The sequence below is a fragment of the Fulmarus glacialis genome, unplaced genomic scaffold, assembly GCF_000690835.1.
Source record: "Fulmarus glacialis isolate BGI_N327 unplaced genomic scaffold, ASM69083v1 scaffold23427, whole genome shotgun sequence".
NCBI classification, from domain to species: Eukaryota; Metazoa; Chordata; class Aves; order Procellariiformes; family Procellariidae; genus Fulmarus; species Fulmarus glacialis.
In genome coordinates, this window is record NW_009221591.1 from 393 (window position 1) to 21,769 (window position 21,377).

General features: G+C 36.0%; 1 protein-coding gene across 1 annotated transcript; it reads right to left on the reverse strand.

Annotated features, from left to right (window-relative positions):
* Window positions 1–534: 534 nt before the first annotated feature.
* On the reverse strand, window positions 535–20,765 carry LOC104069184 (lactation elevated protein 1-like; the record flags this gene model as incomplete). Its single annotated transcript, XM_009581181.1, has 6 exons — window positions 535–593; window positions 3,522–3,621; window positions 9,018–9,148; window positions 10,559–10,660; window positions 11,287–11,338; window positions 20,542–20,765. Coding segments are annotated over 6 exons (668 nt in total), but the record flags the coding sequence as incomplete, so codon positions are not given.
* Window positions 20,766–21,377: the final 612 nt, after the last annotated feature.

Here is a 21,377-nt window from a genome sequence, read left to right on the forward strand (position 1 = left end):
CACAACATGCAGACTGCAGGCAGCTTGCTTCAGAACTGCTGCTTGTTGAACATTACGTGAAGCCTCACAAATACCCACTGAGAAAACCACTTACACACAAGAAAGACCCCCAGAAACAAGGTATTTGAGGGGTACATACTGAACAATACTTTCCTTACACCAAAGGAACACTAAGTTTTTGTAGCATAATAAATGTAAGATGTCCACAACTACAACACAGTGTACCTGTTAAAGGAATACTATGTTACACAGCATATACTCACCAGTAATAAAGGTTCTATCCAAACAAACAAATTCTGCTACCTTAGTCAAAAAGGTAACTTTTTGTCATACTAAAAATGTCCAGCTTTAAAGACATGTTAATTCTAGAGAGGAAGAGTTCCTTCTTGCCTTACCTTCAATTTTTTTTGCCCCAAACAGTTAAAGCATATACATCGTATCTAGAAACTAGTATAAAAGCAATCCTGTACAGATCTCTAATTTATTAATATAGCAGGCAAAATTGAAAAGCATTTAACAAGTGACTCTCCTTACCTTCAGCACAGCAATGAATGGTACAAAATTAGCTCTCTGAAGACCATTTTTATAGAGATCTGAAAGAAAGGAAATCAGTACCATTTTGCTACTTAGTCTTAATAACAATGTCAGCTTGTCTTTCAGTCTGGCAAATAAAACTTCGTGTTGCTAGAGAGAGGAGGAACAAAAGGCAGAAAAGGAGAGCTGAAATTGATTTCTCTTCTTTTGCTGTATGAAAATTCAATACATTCTTAAGGAAGAAAGGAACATCCTGAGAAAGTCTGAAAAAGGCAAGGAGTGAAAGATGACTTAAATCTCTAACAACATATAATTGATTTTAGCAGAAGAAATAAAATCAGCATCTGTTTTGAAGTAAGGATATAAAAAAGGATTTGTAATGCTGAGTATACATTGGTATGATTATAAGGCCAAAACCATGCAACTGCTAAGCCCCAAGTACTTGGCAGAGGGGAAAAACCCGAAGTAAACTGAAAATAGACTATTTACAAAGTTTACAAAGTTAGTATCATTCTCATTCAGTGTACTGTGGTACACTTTATCTTCTAGCAATTCTACCAGGTACACTCCCTTTTCCAAAGCCAAAAAAAACCAAAAGAAAATTAAACGAATATGTAAACTTATGCAAAGTTGCTAAAAATATGACTGAATTAAAAAAAAAATTAGAATGTTATGTTACAAAATGCAAATATGCACTCAAAGAAAAGACAAATTATAAAAACAAACTGCAAAGCAGCATTTTATATCTTATTTATCTCTATATTTTATACAGCATAAAGTTCTCTTCTCTGGAAACTATCTGACTGCCCAACATGTTAACTGAAAATGTTATCACTTAAACTGTACGATGGGCTGCTCTTTTTCATTAATATTAGGAAGCTTTATAAAAAGGCAGTACAGCACCTATGACTGACAGGAGGAATAAATAAGAGAATACAGACACCTGGTGAAGGTGTCACCAAAATTCCCTGCGAAGACCATGCCAGGTTACTAATACCACCTATATTCCCCATAATGCCTAAAGGCTACAACTAGGCTAAAGCTTTTATACTCTACCAACAACTCATGATGAACAGAAGATACAGTATGCATGAGAAACCAACAGGACACCTACAAAATGGTTTTCACAAAATTGGATGCGTACACAGAAACATTTAAGAAAATTATCAGTGAAGGTGATTCCGCACCCTAACTACTAACAAAGTTCTATGAAGCCATGTATCATTCTCATTCCTAACTCTGCAAATCACGATAGCTATACATTTATTAAAACAGCAACCAATTGCATATTTACTTGCAAAAATTAATGAACATGTAACAGTACTGTAAGACAGCTACTTCTGTTAGTTCTGCTAGTTAATAAGACTGTGAGTTTTGTTTTATGTCTCTGTTTTGTGGGCATGAGAAAAACAACCAGTAATTTTGACGGAGAAATGAAGCCAGGATTCCACAAACACTGCACCTCAGTATTTCCTCTCATATTCCCCTGGGACAGAAGCTTGATGTGGTTAAGCGTATCACTAATGGTCAGCAGCTGAGTACATCTGCTCTCTAATGAAAAAGCCGCTTTTCCCCTTTGTATCCACAAGAAACAAATCTCTCAATTCAGTCTTAAATCTTGACGCAGCAGACTACACTAACCCAACTCTCCTGCAGGAGGATTTCAGACATACAGTGTGACCATGCAGGAGTAGTGAGAAGGGAAGAAGAGACAGGCATTGACCAACATCTGGACTGCAACACAGCTCAGTTCTGGGGACGCTGTTCTTGACATTCTCTGTGGGGTAGGTAGTACAAGTGGATGTCTTTCAGGTTCACACAGTGACTTAATATGTATTAAAAAATCCCATACGACGATAATGGTCACAAATTGACATCTCAATTTAAGATGTGGGATACAATCCCCAAGTTACGACGAAAATCTCTCCTGAACTTTAAAGAGTAGTGCTTCAAAAAACACAAGGATGGTTCCCAACTGAGTAAGCGTCCAGTTTATCTGTAGTTAACCCAACTACAGTAGTGATTATTTCATCTTGTCTGCTCAAACAAGGAAAATAAACCAATAGGAAATTATGTCCCCCTCTAGTAAAAACATTTGAATGTTCTCTTCTCTCTTTTTTTTTCTTTTTTTTTTTTTCTTTCTAGGAACAAGTGCATTGTACATCTTTGGTGATTCTCTTTTACTCAATTAATTTGGATAGAAAAATTAACTGGCAGTTACAGTTAATACTCTAACTCTTCAGTATTTTTTGCAAACATTTGAAATTAATCAAAGTGTCATAAGAGTTGCATAGAAATTATGCATTATGCTAACTGCTAATGCTACACTACAACAAATATTTTTCTCCTGTACAAAAAATTACAATTACTGCTTGGTTAAAACCCATACAGATTTGGGGACTTTGTAGAAGGATCTATCTAGCTAGTCACTCTCTATCTAAAAATATTGTTAGAAATGGAAACAACTCTCCACCTAAGTAATTCCCAATGAGTGACCTCAAACCAGGCTGTGAGAATGGCATCTTGATGAGGGGTTCTCCTTTGAGCTGGTGGATCAAGTCTGTAAACTTCCGAGTTAGAAACCGGGAAGGAAGGTACTCTCATTTCCCCTCTCTTCTGCAGAATATGATCTTTTCCTACCCTGGAATACATCCAAAACAGAGGCAATATTTCACCCCTCCTCAAGTCCCCTGTACCCAAATACCCTCCCACTGGTTTGAATAGAGTAGAGAAGATCAGAAAACACAGAAGGATTTGGGGGGGGTGGAGGGAGGAACACCTTGAGTTTGAGAGGAGAGAGGAGTAAGACTTAATGAAAAACCTTTCTTCCTTAAGAACACAAAAAACGGGACAAATCGGAATCTCTCAGATTCTTGAAGACTAGAGAGTTTATTAGTATTAAATACTACATGATTTTAATACGATTGTTTTGTAAGATACTGAGATTCATTGTATTTGGATAATACTAGTAGCATGTTTGCTTTTACCTTCTGGCGGCCTGTTAGATGTTGCCACAACGACAACCCCATTTTGGAACAGATTTTCAAAAAGCTGCTTCAGAATCATGGCATCAGCAATGTCAGTGACCTGTAGAAGACAACACATTTGTTTTATCTTGCTTTCAGCTTCTGCTGCAATAGATCTGCAAGTGGCTTTGTAGCTAGGAAAAATGCTTGTTAGTGAAAGCCATGGAGAAAGATTCTAATTATTGCCTGGTGAGAAAAAAATAAAAGGGATAATTAATAAGCAGTGAATGTACCACAGTCTTTCAAAACTTGCCCACTCTTTATTGCGGAACTCCACCATTTCTTTACCAATTGCTAAATGATTCCGTGTTAACTTCTATTATAAAACTACAGGTGGGAGACACAGAAAACAGACCTAAACATTTAAGAGGCCTAATTAGTTAGAAACAACATGAAAAAAACAGAAGACAGAAAGAAAATACACACCGGCTGTTTTACATTTCTATTACCTTTGAAGCAAAGGTTTGCAGAGGTGAATTTAAATGGTCATGGGACTTCAGAAATAAAGACAAGTAGCCAACTATACATAATCAGCTGCTGTTGAAAATAGAATGATATGACATAGATACTATTGTGTGATTGTTGCAAAAAACAATTCAACAGATGGCCCATCACAAAAATAAGCAATTTCATTGTTCTTTTTAAGTGCCTTCTATTACTGTCCATGAATAATCAAAAGGCACGGCAGTCACTTCCAGCACAGTCAGCCTCTTCTAACCTTCAGGCACAAAACACGAATAAAAAATAAAAATGGGTGGGACAAGTGATACTGGGGAGGGGGGAGCGGAGAGAAGACTAAAAAATAAGCCATAAAGTAAAATTTATTTAAATATCTAAGTTTAGCTTAATGAACTTGCTTTACAGCACCAAGAAATAAAAGGAAACAGAAACCACTCTGTACAAATGAAAAAATGTAATAAATTTTTCTGAAAAAAGCCCATTGTGACAACAGCAATTTATATTTTACAGTTCACCAGCTGAGATCACCAATCCTAATAAATAAACCATCTTTACTATCGTCACACTTGTTTCTCCTGCATTCCCTTTGATTATTATATAGACACTTGTTGCATTTTTACTTACCAAAACAGACCCCAATTCTGAGGAAATAAAAAAGTGGTGGCATGCTTAGAGTTATACATACTCATTACACAACAGATTGACAGATTGCTATGCTTTCACCAGTTTAGATGTATATGTTGTGATAGTAATACATCTACAGAAAGACTTTAACCAGCATAATTTTTTTCCACACCCCACCACCATCCCACCCTTATCATCCCCCCATTAATAAATAACCTTTCTGGGCAGCAAAAAAATTTAATTCTACACTAGAGACAGTAAAAGACCCAGGTTACATTTCTGACAGCTAGTTTGGAAGCAATAATGTTCATAAGGAACCGTACATGAACACCAGTTTCCTTCTTCCACAGATTTCATCTTCATTCTATGGAATGCATTAATATGGAAATTTGTTTCCTTTTTCAAAAACAAACTTCTACACAATCAGTAACACATCCCTCAGATTTGCACATCCCTGATCATTAAGATCCAATATTGCATAAAGCATGTAGTAATTCACTATTGTACTATACGTCTAATATATCTGCTTATGCACCCACCTATCGACAATATATTTCTTCTGAATACTAAAATTTACAAACTTTCCCTGTTCCTAAAAAACAAGACACACAAGGAATCATTATATAGGTGCATTTTAGGGGTAACTGAATTTCTTGTATCGCAAAGCAAACCTAATAGCCAAGTTTTTAAAATGTATTATATAAATCATGTTGTTACAAACTTTTTTGTTTAAAAATACTATAAGGCATGCTACCTTTAGAAAACAGGGAGGGAAAGAATATTAATGCTCACATAAAAGAAAACAATTAATAACATTCTCTTACTAATAAGAACCGTTATTTGATGCGGAATTCTGATGGTTTCAACTCCATTACAAAAAAAATAACTCTGGAAAGTTCTGTCAAAAAGCAAGAGCCGTTTTGAGAACTGAGATGCAAATATGAGCTCTTTTTATCTAATACAGCTTGGGAAAGACAGAAAACTTCTATAAGGTAAAGCAGGTAGAAGACAGTAACTATAGCACTGTCATTTCTCATGTTTTTTACTGTATCCAGCATTCATTGCCACAGGGAACAAAAGCAAAGGCCACAAATTACCAATAAGGAGAGCCTACTAATGGAGAGAATGGAGAAATTTCATTAGCATTTAAGAGAAAAGATTTTTATGACCTAGTGCTGCTTTCCATTATGACTCACATTAAAAAAAGAAAAGAAAAAAGAAAAAAAAGAAAAAACACTAGACTCATAGTTAATTTACATGTGTAAGTGCCTGAGACTCAGTCATCCACTGATTGGTACAGTTCCACGTAATGAATGACAAACATAAGCATGTATTATCAGTAATTAGTATTAGCACAAAAATAAGAGCCTAATTTTTATTAGAGGCTTTTAATAGCATTCAGGTTAGTAAAAACTCCTTAAATTGTAGTTTGCTTTAAGTCCAAGTCGTACCAATGGCATATATAAAGACTAACACTGTATGATCATCCAGCTTACCAAGAAGCAGGGATTCTGTTTTCATTATCAATACTAACTAACATAGCTTACAGTCACATGCCAAAATTAGAGCTTCTAATTACCTGTGTGTAGTTATTTGATCACTAAACACTAACTAGTCTCTTTTTATTGGCCAACCTCTGTGTTCTGAAACATCAAAATTATAATTACAAATGGCTTAATTCTAGGGTTTTTTCCTTCAAAATGAGGACACATTTTTAGAATGGCTTAAGACTTTTGTGATTTAAAAAAAAAAAAAAAAAAGACTTTAATATTTACAGTAAACTGTATGACAAAGATCAGTAAGAAGTAGCAATGCTTTAATAACCTGAGAGCCTGTGGCTCAGGCAAATGCTGATGAAAAACCTGCTTCAGAATGGACAAACTCAGAAGCTTAGTGCCATCACTAAGGTCCTGGCTATCACACAGTATTGTGCAATAGTGACATAGTAGTTATTTTGTTTAATATGACAGTATTTTGGAACACAAAAAATTACTTTTGAAAGTACTGAAATATTTTTCTACATCAATTAGTCAACTCTCCACTTATTCTGCAGTTCTCTAGGCTTTGCAAGAAGATTCTGTTCAGAGTACTTGAGAGTTTTGCTTTAGCCCACTCTCAGAGGAATGTGCAACCTCAGCAATGCTTTTGTCTTTTGAAGTTCTGCATTTGGTTTCCTCTGAAATATGAGCATTAACAATACCTTTTGCTGTTCCTGCTACAATATCACTTATCCGTGTGTCTGATCTTAAGATAAATAAATAATTTCAGCTTATTCTCCTTTTTTCCCCAATAGGTATTTGAAGCAACCTGAAGTGTTTCAAGCAAATCTCAATAGTTTTCTGATGTTTCCTCCACACACAAGTATTTGGCCAAAGTAGTATAGACCTAACTTGACTTCCCACCTGTCAAAACAGACAGTAGCTTTGTCTGCAAGTCAGAGCAGTATATGTTCTAAGTCTCCACCTCTTTCCAGTTTTATTTTAATCTAGCAATTCTTTAAATATGAGTGAATCAGACTGCAGTGAAATCTAGCCATTATCTCCACTGGGGAAATGAGCTGCAAACATCCTGAATTAGATATGGCTCCTTATTATCAATGTTAATTTTGTCACCATGTGAGCGGCTCTTTCAGTCACTGCACTACTTTATGACTATTTAAGCTGAAGGTTTCTTATCCCAAATTCAGTGCCTTCTGCAAAATTTCAGAAAGCTGGGACTTAAGAAAGTTTCAGTAGGCAAAGCCTGCGTAGCTTCCCATGCTACAGAAAATCAGTCAAGAAATCCACCTGTTCAGAAATCTGTGAATTTAGAACATTAGTACACCCAGAACAAGTAGATTTTTAAAATTCACATAAAAATGCAAAGTGTTAGATACACATTTTAAAGTATAGTTCTTGCATTACTTTCCCAACTGTGACTCACGGGAAAAAACAGGTGATTTTTACAACTGAAGTGATTGATGTACCTCAGGCAAGTCAGCAGGGGGAGCAGGTAATCAATTTGGAAACAAAAAATACCAGAGTTTCTCCCCTTAAAATGTGGAAACATGACAGACAGTCTGGAAACACAGCAACATGATGAAAGCAGTGGGCATTTATACAGAAAAGCAGATATTTACACTAATACACGGTACAACAAAGATGCCTCTTTCTACCATTTGAGCATTTGATGTCATGACAGTTAACACTCCTTCCTGCCCTCTCCAAACCTTTCCATTTCTTCATAGTGTAAATACAACTGGCTCTGTATTTAGATTTTATACTGCAAGTTTTGGAAGCCCAGCATTCATATTCACTAGAAAAAGCACAATTTAAATGATCAAACAGCAGCAATTGCAATGACCCCACACATTTGAAACCATAGATCAAAAGACTACCCCTTGTCAAAAAAATGCAAGAGTAACTTAAAACAAGAACACCTACTACTTTACAGCTACAAAAATCCCCTTCAGAGGAGTTGATCATAAACCGGTTATTTTCTCAGGCACGCAGGCTTGTGAAATAATAGGTAGGAGATATAAATTGCTCTATCCATTTCAGTAATGTATTAACTTAACAGCATAACACAATCTACAATCAATAGATGATTCTTTCACTATTGGTGATTTGAGAACTAACACAGATCTGTTCTTATCTTGCTCTGCATTTTCTCTCTGAATTAAAAAAATCTCAGTTGATTAGAGCTGCCAAATATCTCTAGCCTCTCTCCTAAAAATTTTTATAAAGCAATTCTACACTTAAATTTGTGTCATGCCCTTAAAGCAAAATTCACAAGCTGTGTAAAACAAATGAAACCAAGTTAGCTTGGGCAAAGATCATTTTATGAGTTTATTTTTAATTTTCACATTTAATTCAATAAAAGTTTCTTAAAATGTTAGTTACGTTGATATAATCTGGCACTGCCATGCCAAAGGCTCCAGTAGCTCTAGGAAAGAATTTAGGTTGAATTTGACATGTTATTTCCATGTCCGTAATCACACTGAGATGATTTTATTGCATTATATGAACTACAGCAAAGACCAGGCATGCCAAGCAAGTATCAGGCGACTACTCTCCTGGGCACTGTACAGACTCAGTACAGGATGACGGTCCCTGCTCTGAAGTACCCATGAGCCTCTCGCCAAACTCTAATATCCCCTTGTAAGACCAGTAACTAGACTGGTAAATGAAAGCACTATAAGGGGACTTAAACTGCCAACTTGCATCTTATCTCCTGGAAAAAAAAACCAACCACCATCTTCGAAACTGTGAAATGACTTCTACTCTTCAACTTCTACAGTTCACTGCTGGCCAGTGATTCAAATACCATATTAGCAATAACAAGTGTCATATTCAAGTTTCCCTTGAAGCGAAGGAGTAATCTCTGACTTCTTACCTGAAATTCATCAAAACATAAGAGAGCAGCCTCTTCGCTTATTTCCTCTGCTACTGGTGCAATTGGGTCATATGATTTGGCCATAAATCCTGCCTTTCTTTTTGGCAAGCTCTGCTTAAGGCGATGTATTCCTGGGTTGATAAAACAGAAAAGAGCAAATATTTCTTATTCCTTTTTCTAAGATAGGGAGAACAAAATTATTTAGCTACCAAATAAAAAGAAACCCAGTCCAGTAAAAATAAGAAAGCTTCAAATTTAGTCCAATTTCAAGAGGGCAAAACAGTTTTCAACCACATCCAGGCAACTATTAAAAGCTCACAGATTCTGTGATTCGTATTTTCTTGTTTAGAAATATGTAAAACAAAAATCAAAGAATCCTTGAATGCTATGCACCTATATTTTATCTTTCAAAAACTTACATAAATTACAGTTTTATCTTGCTCTAATTCATGACCTTAGTTTCAGTTTCACTTTGTAATTTGACATTTTCTATCTTAATCTTCTCTCTGAGCATGAAAAACCCTTACGGTGTTTACCAATCAATGGCACAGCTCTGTGCATTGCATGTTCTGATGGTATATTTAGAATGCATTTAGTTAAAAGAACTCAGACATAGCAACACAGTTATATTTTAAAATGTAAAGATGATGATACTGGCACAAAATAAGATTATTACATCCATTACTTCACTGTCTCATGGATTGTATTCCATCTGACTATAAACAAACATTCGGAAAACGAAGATCCTGCAGTAAGACGCTACCTTTGTTAAGATAAGCACAAATAACAAGAAATGGAAATAGGAAATCTCAACAGTGACCCAACCATGATAGAAAAGAGGGCACTAAAAGTGGCAGAAATTTACACCGATAAAAGCTTCCCAAGAAAAATGCAGCTGTCACAATACTTGTAATTTTCAGCATTATTTAACAATTTCACAGTAATTTAAGGTCATAGAATTTAGAAACAGAAGCAAATTTTAAAATACCTAAAACAGTATCTCTGCCAAAACAAACTGCCTTATTCACCGTGTCAGAAAATTTTTGGAAACTTAGGATGAACTTCCTTCTATTATTTTTCCTTCTAAATTACTGATAGGATTACTAAGTTTGCCAACCAGAACAGTTCTCATTCTCCTTGGCGTTTATACCTGATTTAGTTATTGCCTATTCAAAATGCAGATTGAATTTAACCTTTACTGTTTCAGTTTTAGCAGTTGTCTTCTTCAGATTGCATGTAAGCTAATTGGTAACTGGAGAACGTTTAGTTAAGGATTTAATCCTAAGTATGCACCCACGTTTTCTATACAATCAGGTATACAGAATCTTTGAGAAAAGATACTTTAGAAATAATATGCAATTAATATCTACTCTGGTATGACAGACTGCTAAAATCCTTTAACTTCTCTCCTATTTTTTACTTTTTTTTCTTAAATACTTAAATAAAGTTACACTGATTAATATGAATATGTGAATGAGACAGACTTTTTTATGGATATCGTATTTCATAAAATACTTGTAAATACCTGTGTCTGCACTTACTCTGGTGTACATCTAGCATGAAGCCATGAAAATGGACTCTCTTTTTCCTTTCTACTTCTAAGTGAGAATAGAACATGTCCATCACCATTGTCTTCCCTGTGCCTTCAAATAAAAAACAAAAAAACACCCAACAGGTAGTTAATTTAAGAACAGTATGTACTGATTACAATAATGATTGTTCATTAGCTTTGAACTAATGAAACTATACTCTTCCACGGAATAAGTACAAGACCAGACTGTTTGTAAAGAACAATTATATTTTCTGTTCAAAAACTTGGAATAACTGTGGTTTTATTTTTCTGTTTTAAAATTCTGATCGATATAGAGATGGCCCAAAGGTTGCACAAATGGCTCCATATACATCCAGAAAACATCCTTAGTATTTCCTTTTGAAAAGCAAGTATGTTTTCATGCCGCATTGTTGCAATTAAAATATATAAATTCTCCCTGTGGCCCCCTCAATCACTTCCCAAATTGTTAAATTGCATTCTTAAACATTAGTGAGTGGGTAACGCTGAAAAAAACTGCACATGGTAATATAGTCCAATCCAACAGCTTCCAGAATTCAGAGTTGTATTAAATAACATCATAACGTGGAAGAAAACTAATCCTGGAAAATTCATTAAAGCAATAATGCTACATAAACATAAAGCTTTTAGACACTTCAGAATTTGCATAAACATGCATTTAGAGAAAATTCCATTGGAATTGATGCAACTGAAACTTACCAACATCTCCATAGACATAAAGGCCTTTTGGAGGTTTGTTTTTTGCAAAGAGCTGCAAATCAAGAGAAAAAGAATAAATATAAACATAGGGTAAAATAAAAGCAAGCACATTGTGGTAAAGTAAGAAAGTAGCTACACTTAACCACCAAGTAGCACTAGCTAGTGAAGCATAACCTTGAATAAATCATTAGCTCAGAATTGGTAAGCAATCTTAATGTTGTATTTGTGCGAATTCTGTAAAAGAGGCCAAACACACATGCAGGGTGTGGGGGTTTTTTTTAGATCACTGTGAAAATATCCCCATCCCCAGTCCTAGCAGACATGCCGTTTTACCAGAACAAATATAAAATGATTAAATGTTTCCCAATCCATCACCATCAAAACAAATTCTTTTCCTCATTAAGCCATTTGAACAAACAGTCCTAGGAAAAAGCATATAAAATTAAGCAGTATTGTAATATTCAAAGATATATGCACTATAAACCTACTAAAACAGCTCTGCTTAAGATATAAACCATTAGGATTTAGAAAATCAGTATTGCAACGCCAGTGAGTGTTGTAGGTCCCCTTTCTCTCCACTTTGAATCTTAAATGCAGAATCATCTCTGGTTTAAACATGATTAAAATCAATGGAGTCACAGTAAAAATATGTACCTATATACAGGTGCATGTGTGTGTATATGTGTGTGTGCGTGTGTATATATAAAAAAAAGGTTATTTTCAAAGTATGCCTTTTATTAACCATTTTCTCAAGTGAATTACATTTATCTTGAATGAATACTGCTTAAGAATTTTTAATCTCTTAATATTATTCAGGATATATGTTATGACACCTGATGGTTTATTCTATTTTACTCAAATATATATTTTTCTGGAAAAACTTGCAATAACATCAAGACTTTCAATTCGAAACAGTTCCCCCTTCTGCCCCCCAGTATTGTGCATAGCCACCTCCAAGTATAATTTTAAAAAGAAACAGTTTCTAAAAAACTGGAAAGCTTAACAGAATTCTCATCAAATCCATGAAACTGAATTGACATCCACAAAAACACTGCAGAAGAGTATTTGGTTATTTTTAAGTGCTCCACTTTCAGAGTTCTATGAGCTGAGCCAAAACACAGCAAAATTAAAATTGCAACCCTGTGGTCTCATTTGGAGCTGGGTAATTGCTAAACAACTTGAATCTAAAGCACTTTTCAAAATACAGTGCCATGTTAAAGAAATGGGGGAGTCAGTAGCAAAACACTAATTAAATATGAAAGAAAATATATGACCAAAAGGTAGACAGATAATGTCTCAGGTCTATAGTACCAGTTTATTCAGAAAATATGCAAGCATAGCTCTTATATAAGACCCACTTATAGATTTAATTTAGAGCTATATTAATAGGATAATAAAAAATTTGTATCATCAATCTGTGGCTGAACAGGGTTTCAGATGTTCTGAAACCATTCCATTAATAGACAAGGCTGCAACTATTTGCTAGTGCTTTGAAAGCACTGCAAGACAATTTAATTGACGAACATTTTTCAGTGTGTACTTTTTAAGAGCTTGCACTCATTAAAACTACTGATGCTCAAAGTTACACAGCGAAGAAAGGAGAAATGAAAAAAATCCGAATGAGAGACATTCATAGGAATTTCTTTATTTTTAATTTGAGATTAACAACAGTGATTTTAACAAAAGACTATCACATTAAATTTATTACATAAAAAGGCTGTATTAATGTGATTTGCAGTTTCACAAGGAATGACACAAAGCTAGAAAAACAAATCAATGTTTAGAGTACTACTTTACCTGTCTACATTTTTATATCATTTTTTACATTGTAAGGTGTTTATTAATTACATTTAACCATCTTGAAGTTCATCTTTTTAGGCATATTTTATTCTCACTCCAATACTTACCATTTCTAGAAAACATGTTGCAGAAAAAGGTTTTTTTGGCTAAAAGAAACAAATATAATGGCTTGGGCTCCATAAAAGTCTAAATCAACTTCTGGTTCATTTAAAAAAATGGAATTAGTTTTTTTGTGAAGACAGCAATTTTTGAGTGATATCTAATTGCTTTGGAAAAAAAAAAAAAAAAGGATGGATATTGCGGCAGATCCAAACACATTTGCTGAAGCTGATCATCTCTAAAAGCAAATCAAATGCCAGAAAAACTCTTAGCCTCTTTGAGCAACTGAAGAAATTTGTAGGAAATATTTTACTTCCAAGCAAAATTGTCTCCAAGTTTCTTAATTCTCACAACATTCTTTGTAATAACTTAAGAAAGCATAACTTAACTGCTTCACCAAGTTTCATTATCATCAGGACATGCTACAGCAGGAACCTTTTTTCCTTTCACAGATCAGTTGAATTAAAGGCTTTTCTTTGACAATCATTCATATGTTAAAATATTTACAATTCCATGAGAAGACACACATTAGTGTCCCCAGATTTACAGAATTCTCTCCTCTACTATCAAAATGTTTTATATGTTTCTGTTTCAAAACTGCATGCCTTAAGCTTTGTTTCTATCATGTCAGATTTTTCTTTTTTGTTTAAATTTCACTTTAACCAATCAATATCCTACCTGATCTAAGGAATTATATTGGTCAAAACGTCTCCTTCATTCTGACAACTTCCTATTCTTTCTTAAATACCTTTAATTATGTGCAACATCTTTCCACCTCCTCCCATACTCCCTGCCTCAGACACCAGAAGCAAGCAACTCATTTCCTGGGAATATTTACACACTGATTTGAGAAACTTTCAGGTAAAAATACACGTCAATACTAAGGTGGTTAATTAAAATACGCAAAATTCAAGAGCAAAGTCTCCAAACAGCAGATTTTCTTTTAAACACTAACAAAACTGCCTCTTTCTCCCACTCTTTCAGACCTCCTTTTTGGTTGCTGTTGTAGCTGAAGACATTTTCAAGGTCTTGAATGGTGTTTACTATTGTTCATACCTCTTTTCAAAACTTGAAATAAGCTCAGTTATAAGTGAGGTCAAGTCATTAGCACAGCAACTCAACAACTCTTAAGATGTCCCAATTGGTATTATTTTGAAAAGCTCTTATAGCCTCGAACTTCAATTCAGAGGATCTCAAAATATCTCAACATACAAGGCCATGCTTTCACCAAGTTAAAGATCAAAGTCAATGTTCAAATTTGAGTAATAATTCTGAAAAACGGAAGCCTACTTGGTTTGCAGCAAGACTAATTGTTTTTCCCCTCAAATTCATTCTAAGCTGATGCCCCAAAAAACCTACATCATAAAAAGAACCCATAGTTTTATGATCATAAAGGAAATGGCTGGTGTCATGCATCACCCAACTACTGATTTCAGAAAGCTTTGGCCTGTGAGGTCATGCAAGTCTCTCGGATACACATTGAAATGTTTCTATTGTATCTGATATAAATATTTGTTCCCTAATCCTACTTTTACCATACTTTTAGTGAATAAAACTATTTAAATAAAAAGTGACAAATGAAGAACAAAACTAAAAACAAAGCAGCCCATTCTTGTAATGGTTCGGAAGTGCAAGAAGTTTCTACTTCTGGAATAACTGTTATTTTAGAAGAGGCTTCTGCAATTCTATCACAGAAGAAAACAAGCAATAAAATAAAGAATATCAGACTACAGAAGAGGCTGACAGAGAGAGGCTTCTCTCTCTCTATCTCTCCCCCCTTTTCTTCACTGCAATCTCTCAACTACATTCTCTTCAATGATAGAGCCAGGAAAAATGAGCATGCTTGAAATGCCGCACACCACTGTGTTTTATTTCTAAAAAGCTGCCAGTAGATTAATTTCAACACAGGAGATTTCGTACTACAGGTAGGTTAATGAAATTGCTAGAAACCTCCTGAAAAAGCGAAAAGTCAATTTACAGTGTAACTGATCAAAGTGTTTGACTTATTTCCAAAAAGTCCTTCAGTAATTTAAAATAGATCAATTTGTTTCATTTACATCTATTAAAACCCATTAAGTACAAAACGTTAAGCAAAACCAATGACAATCGTTTTATCACAAAAACAATTGTTAACGACTATAGTATAAGGTTTACCTTATACTTCATAGCATATTCAAAGTTACAAAGTACCAGGAGAGTGCCAATGAGCTACTCATGAATACAGGATTTACCTGCACCCTGTATCATTAATACTTCATGGAGACACCTTCTACTACTTACCTGAACTCCTTCCACTCACAAGCCTACACAAATCCTATTAAACCTAGGCCAATTCCAGAGAGCAGGACTCCCCGCCTCTTCTTGGCACTAAAAGCCTTTGTTCTACTCTTCAAAACTGAACCAACTCTGCAACAGCATTCCTACCCTGAAAGTCCATCATAGAAAAACATGTATTTTGCCTACTCAGAAAACTCCTTGACAGATGCAGACATATGACAAGCATATGATGCCACTGTCTACAGCTGGTACAGTGCTTGATGGCTATGATTTTACAAACTACCTATTCAAAGCTGTGACACTTATTCTGAGGAAAATCTTCACTAAGGATGTTGATTACAACTTTGCTGAAGCAAAACCTGGCCTGCATTAGAAATTAAACCATACTTTATTTGGCTTCATTTTATATCAAAAGGAGCTCTGTTTGAATTTGACGTTGTGCTCCCCTTCCCCCCCATACCCCCCCGACCTGACCTTTTCCCATAACCGTGCTCAAGCAATAACCACCTGTGATGGATGCATCCGGCTCAAAGTGGATTTGGGGGAGACAGAGAACAACACAATAGCCAAGGGCTAATTTATGGCAATGTGTCCACCTAACCACAGTGCTGGTCAATGTCCGACTCAAGCCAAATTTGGAAGAAACTAACATCTGCAGTCGGTATGTAAAATATGACCATGAGTCAACCATCTTACCCCCATAAATAGTGGGCAGCCCAAGAGCCCTCTGAGCTCTCCTGCACAGGAGCGGGCTGCACGCCAGGATTTCCCCTTCAGTAGGGACGCCTCTCAAGGTTACTCCTCGAGGTTGAGAGACTCCTTGCCGCAACAGATTTTGGTAAGTGACTAAGAACATGCTGAAACTTTGTAATCTTACCTAAGTGATAGAAAGGACTGATTGTGCATATATAATCCTTTAGACATAAACCGTTGACCAAGCCCAGGACTAAGTTTGGATCCAGCCGCACCTGGACTTCTCCAAGGGAAGGAGTTTAGAATGCAAGGGGGTCCTCTCTGAACCTCGTGACTCAACGGGAGGGTCTCCTAACAGTTTTGTCTGACCCTGTCCTCTATGCAGTAAATACTCAAGTGTACCTTGCCATCAAATCTTGTTAAACCACTGTCACATTTACTACCACACTTTGTTAAAGCGTTGTTTTATATCAATAAACATACTGCTGCTTCTCTCTCATGAGTGAAGTGCATCACTCTTTCTCCGACACTGAATTGGCGAATAACTTCCTCAAAGATAGCACAAGAGAAACAAAAATGTTGCAACACCTTCTTCTCCATCATGAGTCGTGATTTAATTACACAAGCTAGCAGGCTTTAACAGATTTACACAAAACTCACTGCTCCCTTCCTTTCTGGGGTTTTGATGTATAGCACGGCACCATAGTGCTCAACCTGGTTATCAATCTTCTTAAGATTTCCACAGAGATATCAAGCTGTAGAAGAAAAACCTCAAACTGCAACAACACTTATCCCAACAGCAAGTAGTTCTACAGCGGCTTCTCACCGACTGTGGCATTAGTTCCCAGACATCAGTGAGCCATGCAACAATTTAAAAAATCTGGTTGAAAATTAAAGCATGGAATTGAAGCTATGTTAAATGAAAGAGAGGAGTGCTTTAAAGGAACTAGTAAAAACCACATTCTCAACCTAAAAAATGGCATTTGACTTTTTGCTTTTAAGAAAGTGTCAGTCAGGCTGGCTTTACTGTGATTAGCGCTGTTACACAGGGACAAAGTAGCATCACCATTTCCTAAATAGAATAAGATTAGTATTTGTTCTCTGCAATGGAGACTTTCTTCCCTATTCATGCTTCCCAATCAAAGAAACAGTAAATAACAAACCCACATAATGCTTGATGTACAAAGCCATTACAAGACACCTGCTCTAACAACTATGATTCACGGCACTTCAGTTAACACAAGTCAGCTCTCAAAACTATTCTCAAAGGCAGCACTTTTAGAACAGAATATCCAAATGTCCAAAACAGTTTACCAGAAAAGATCAAAATGCTCTAGCCTACTGATCCTCAGGTTTGACAGTAAGACCAACGCCTTCATTATAACATTTTTTCTAAAGAATGAAAATGAATAAAAGTCTGGCAGTATATCCAAAAGATAATGTAGGAGCAAGCCAGATAACTGGCTTCCTTTTGAATTACTTCCTCTTTTACAGTTCAGGTATGGTGTCTAAAGACAATTTTGAGATAGGCAATTTAAAAGATTACGAGCCCAACACTAAAGCTTAAAAAGAAGCCCAGACAAACGAAAGAGAAAAAGAAAAAAAAAAAACACTTTTCACATCAAGCATCCTTAGGATAGAAGACTCTGGCCTGCTAGATTACACTTACAGAAGTAGTTTGGCAAGCCAAATCCAGCTTAATCTCCTTACACTTATGCAAAAACATTTCTTATTCAGGCACGCTGCTATATTGCTTTGGATAACAAAGATAAGCAATAACCATTTTTGAAAGAGGAAATTTCTGTTTTTTATTTGGTACTTGCCTAAATTGAATCAGGAGGCTGGTTTAGACTCAAGAGTTAGCCTACAAAGGCATCAAGACAACATGGATCCACAGGCACACACCTGCATACAGTATAAATAAGTGTTTTAAAATACCATAAACATACAGTTTTCAGACTACATCTATCATTTTTACACTGCTTTTATGGTTTTAATAATTTTAATTAAAGAAATCCCAAAAGTAAAAAGGTAAGTAACGTGATAAGCTGACCCACCAGCCAGTGCAGGCAAAAATATACCTCAAACCATTGTTTTGCTCCAATTCCCACATCAGAATTAGAATCATTGAATGATTTAGGTTGGCAGGGACTTCAGGGGATCATGCGGCCAAACCCCCTGCTTAGAGCTGGGTCATAAGAATATCTCAAGTTGGAAGGGACCCATAAGGATGATCGGGTCAACTGCTTCCAGAATAGAACTTCCAAAGACACACTCATTGCCCTCTAGGAGAAGTCTTGCCTTAGCACTTTGCTTCTTCTACTTCACTATTCTCATGTTTTTCCTTCCAGAGTGCCTGACTTTTGCTCCATGGAATTATTTCCCATTCGGATTTCTTCTCACTGTATCTCAATAAAAAAAGAGCTCGTTCCTAGGTGTTTAGTCTGCTTCCTTTCATCAGGAGGCAGGAAGACATTTATGGTATTTCCAGTCAAGCATATGACTAGCAAATACATGATCTCCAGCTACATATACGAGTTTAAAGCATACAAGAGATGTTGGAGGCAGTCTGATAGGCAAGCATGTGTCCCAATGCTCTGCACCCTGCTATACTTGCCTATTTGAAAGGCACATTTACAGGTATAAACACAGGCCATTTACAGGTATAATACTTGTTCTTATACCAACATTTTCTTCTCTACTTTTTTCATGTCTTGAAGCTAATATACATCGCAAGAGTCTTAGAGTGGTAACTTGTCACTTGGTGCCTAAAGGGGATGTCATTTAGAGGCACTTGAGGCCTGTAGGCTTTGCCTCCCCTGATCTCATGCTACATCATTTAGGCTTGCCGTGCAAACAAAATACAGTATTTCTGCCAGGTAATAGGAGAATTTGGGGTTGTAATGGGAAGTACATGGTTACGTAACAAATTCAACAGAGTTAGATATTTAGATTTATGCCCATGAGAGGAGGTGTGTTGCATAAAGGATGCTCAGAACGGCTGACGTGGAGATTTATTAGCAAGGTCTGCAGCTGACGACATACACTGACTGTAAATGTGAAAGTTACTTCTGATGAAAAATAAAAACAAAAGTGGTGCAAGAGAAAAATAAAAAGGAAAACACTCAGTGGCTGGCTGGGGAGAGCAGTGACAGCTTCCAAACATCCTCCTCTTAGGGATAGGGAGGTGTCTCTCCCATGCAGGCAAGGAAAGTGAAGATAACGATGGCAAGAAATATTTTGCCATGCTTTTTTCCCAGCACTATACTTTTATCACCAGACTCAGTCAAACGCCCTATTCTTGTTGTTTCCCCTCACCATGTTTATGACTATTTGTGCTGACTGGAGTATGTTAATCAGGTGCAAATGAAACATATTCACTGGTCATTCAGCTTCTGTGCACATCTATGATGGCCTAATATTTACCAAGCAATTAAATGTTTTATCTACTTTGTTGGGCGCTATGTTTGGTTTTCTGGGATACAAACTCAAATCTACACAACAAGAGGCAAGGAAAGCTGAGGGGGATTTTCACACCAGTTCTAGTTGCTTCCCATGAGAACCTGCTGTAACAATGCTATCAAGATTTGCAGGTGCAAGGCCACAAGAGCAACAAGCTGAGAATAACAGCATGGAAACAAGACATGAAAAATACTGCCACAGAGACTCTGGAAAACACTGCATCAACAGCTTCAGGGAAAAGTTACCGAGTTGCAACAGCAGGCTATTAGCATCCCTAATCCTAAGGCTCTATGGTTGCTAAGGCGCTGTGCAACAGGGATATGGCTGAATTTTAGTACTTTGAAAAGGAGCTGCGATGCCCCCAAAAAACGCAACTGGGGTGCAGATCACACCTCTTCCTTCTTTCCTTACCTCACCTAACAACACTGGAAAGAATATTTTTTAAAAATATGTCTTATCTATATTATAATGTTTTGCAAAGCTAAATTATTTAGATTCTGCTGGCTAATTTCACTTATATTCATGGAAGATCTGTTAGAACACAAAACATCAGTGTTCAGTATATGTAACCCAAACACACATGTGTTATACCAGTGCTTGAGAATTAAAACCTAGTCTAGGCCCCTCTCTCCTATAGCCAAATGACATTTTTTGGAAAGGCAGACAGTGGACATAACCGAAATCATATCAGAGTTTCTTATAGAATTATTTCAATAATATTTAATTTGGTTAGTTCTAGAGTGCCACTGGAATTTTACAAATCAAAAAAGAAAAAACAGAGATCCAAACATAAACAATGATCTATCTGTAAAGACTCAGCTGCAAAAATAAGACTCATGTTAAGACAGAAATTTATGTATTTTAAGCACATTCTTATGAGCAAATATATATGCAAAAAAAAATTTTTGTCATTATAAACCTCACCTTTGAGAAAAGATTTTTTGAACTGATGCTGTAGCCTTTAAGGCTCTCGTGCAACTTCTGCAGGTGCTGCACAACTCTTCTTTGTTGCTCATCATTCCTCAACTCTTCTTGCTTAATCAGAAAGTCATAATGTTCTAAAGGTCCATTGCAAGCCAATAAGGCTTTGGCGTTAGCATCTGTAGGAGCACCGGGGACTGCCTTCTCATCTGCCTGAGCTGTGTATACTGTAAAATGAAAAGTACATTATTAATAGAGAAGTTTTGAAAAGCATCCTCTTATAAACAACACACATTCTTAACAGTTTACACAAAGACGAATATACATTACTTACCTATACAACCACTAGAGTACGTTACCCCTTCATTTTTCATTAAAAAAATGAAAAAACTTCTAACTTTAGTAGTAAACACCTCTAGTAGTATGTTTTAACATTTATTTTTATTATTAGCAAGAACAGACACTAAAAAGGCCAGCTGGAGAGTGGTTAGATTTGGATGAGCTGTTGCAAGGGAAGTTTTGACCTTTTTTTTTTTTGCAAATTGGGGCAAAACTATTTAAAAATTCCAAAGTGTATTTCTCTGAATAGATGAATCCATTAGAGAGAGGTAGGCTAGACAGAAAAAATTTTAAATCCAGCAAACAGGAGACCGAAACAGGAGTTGTGTAAGCAAATTGAAAGAGTCAAAGACCACACTAAGCAAGGTAATAGCTGCGAAGCCCCACAATGCCACAGCCCACTCTGCTGGCATTATTTTCTGCCTAGAAGAGACAGGGCCATGCGCAAGCAGGAATTCTGTTTTTTTAAAAAAAAAAAGTCAGAAATGCTAGACATAAAA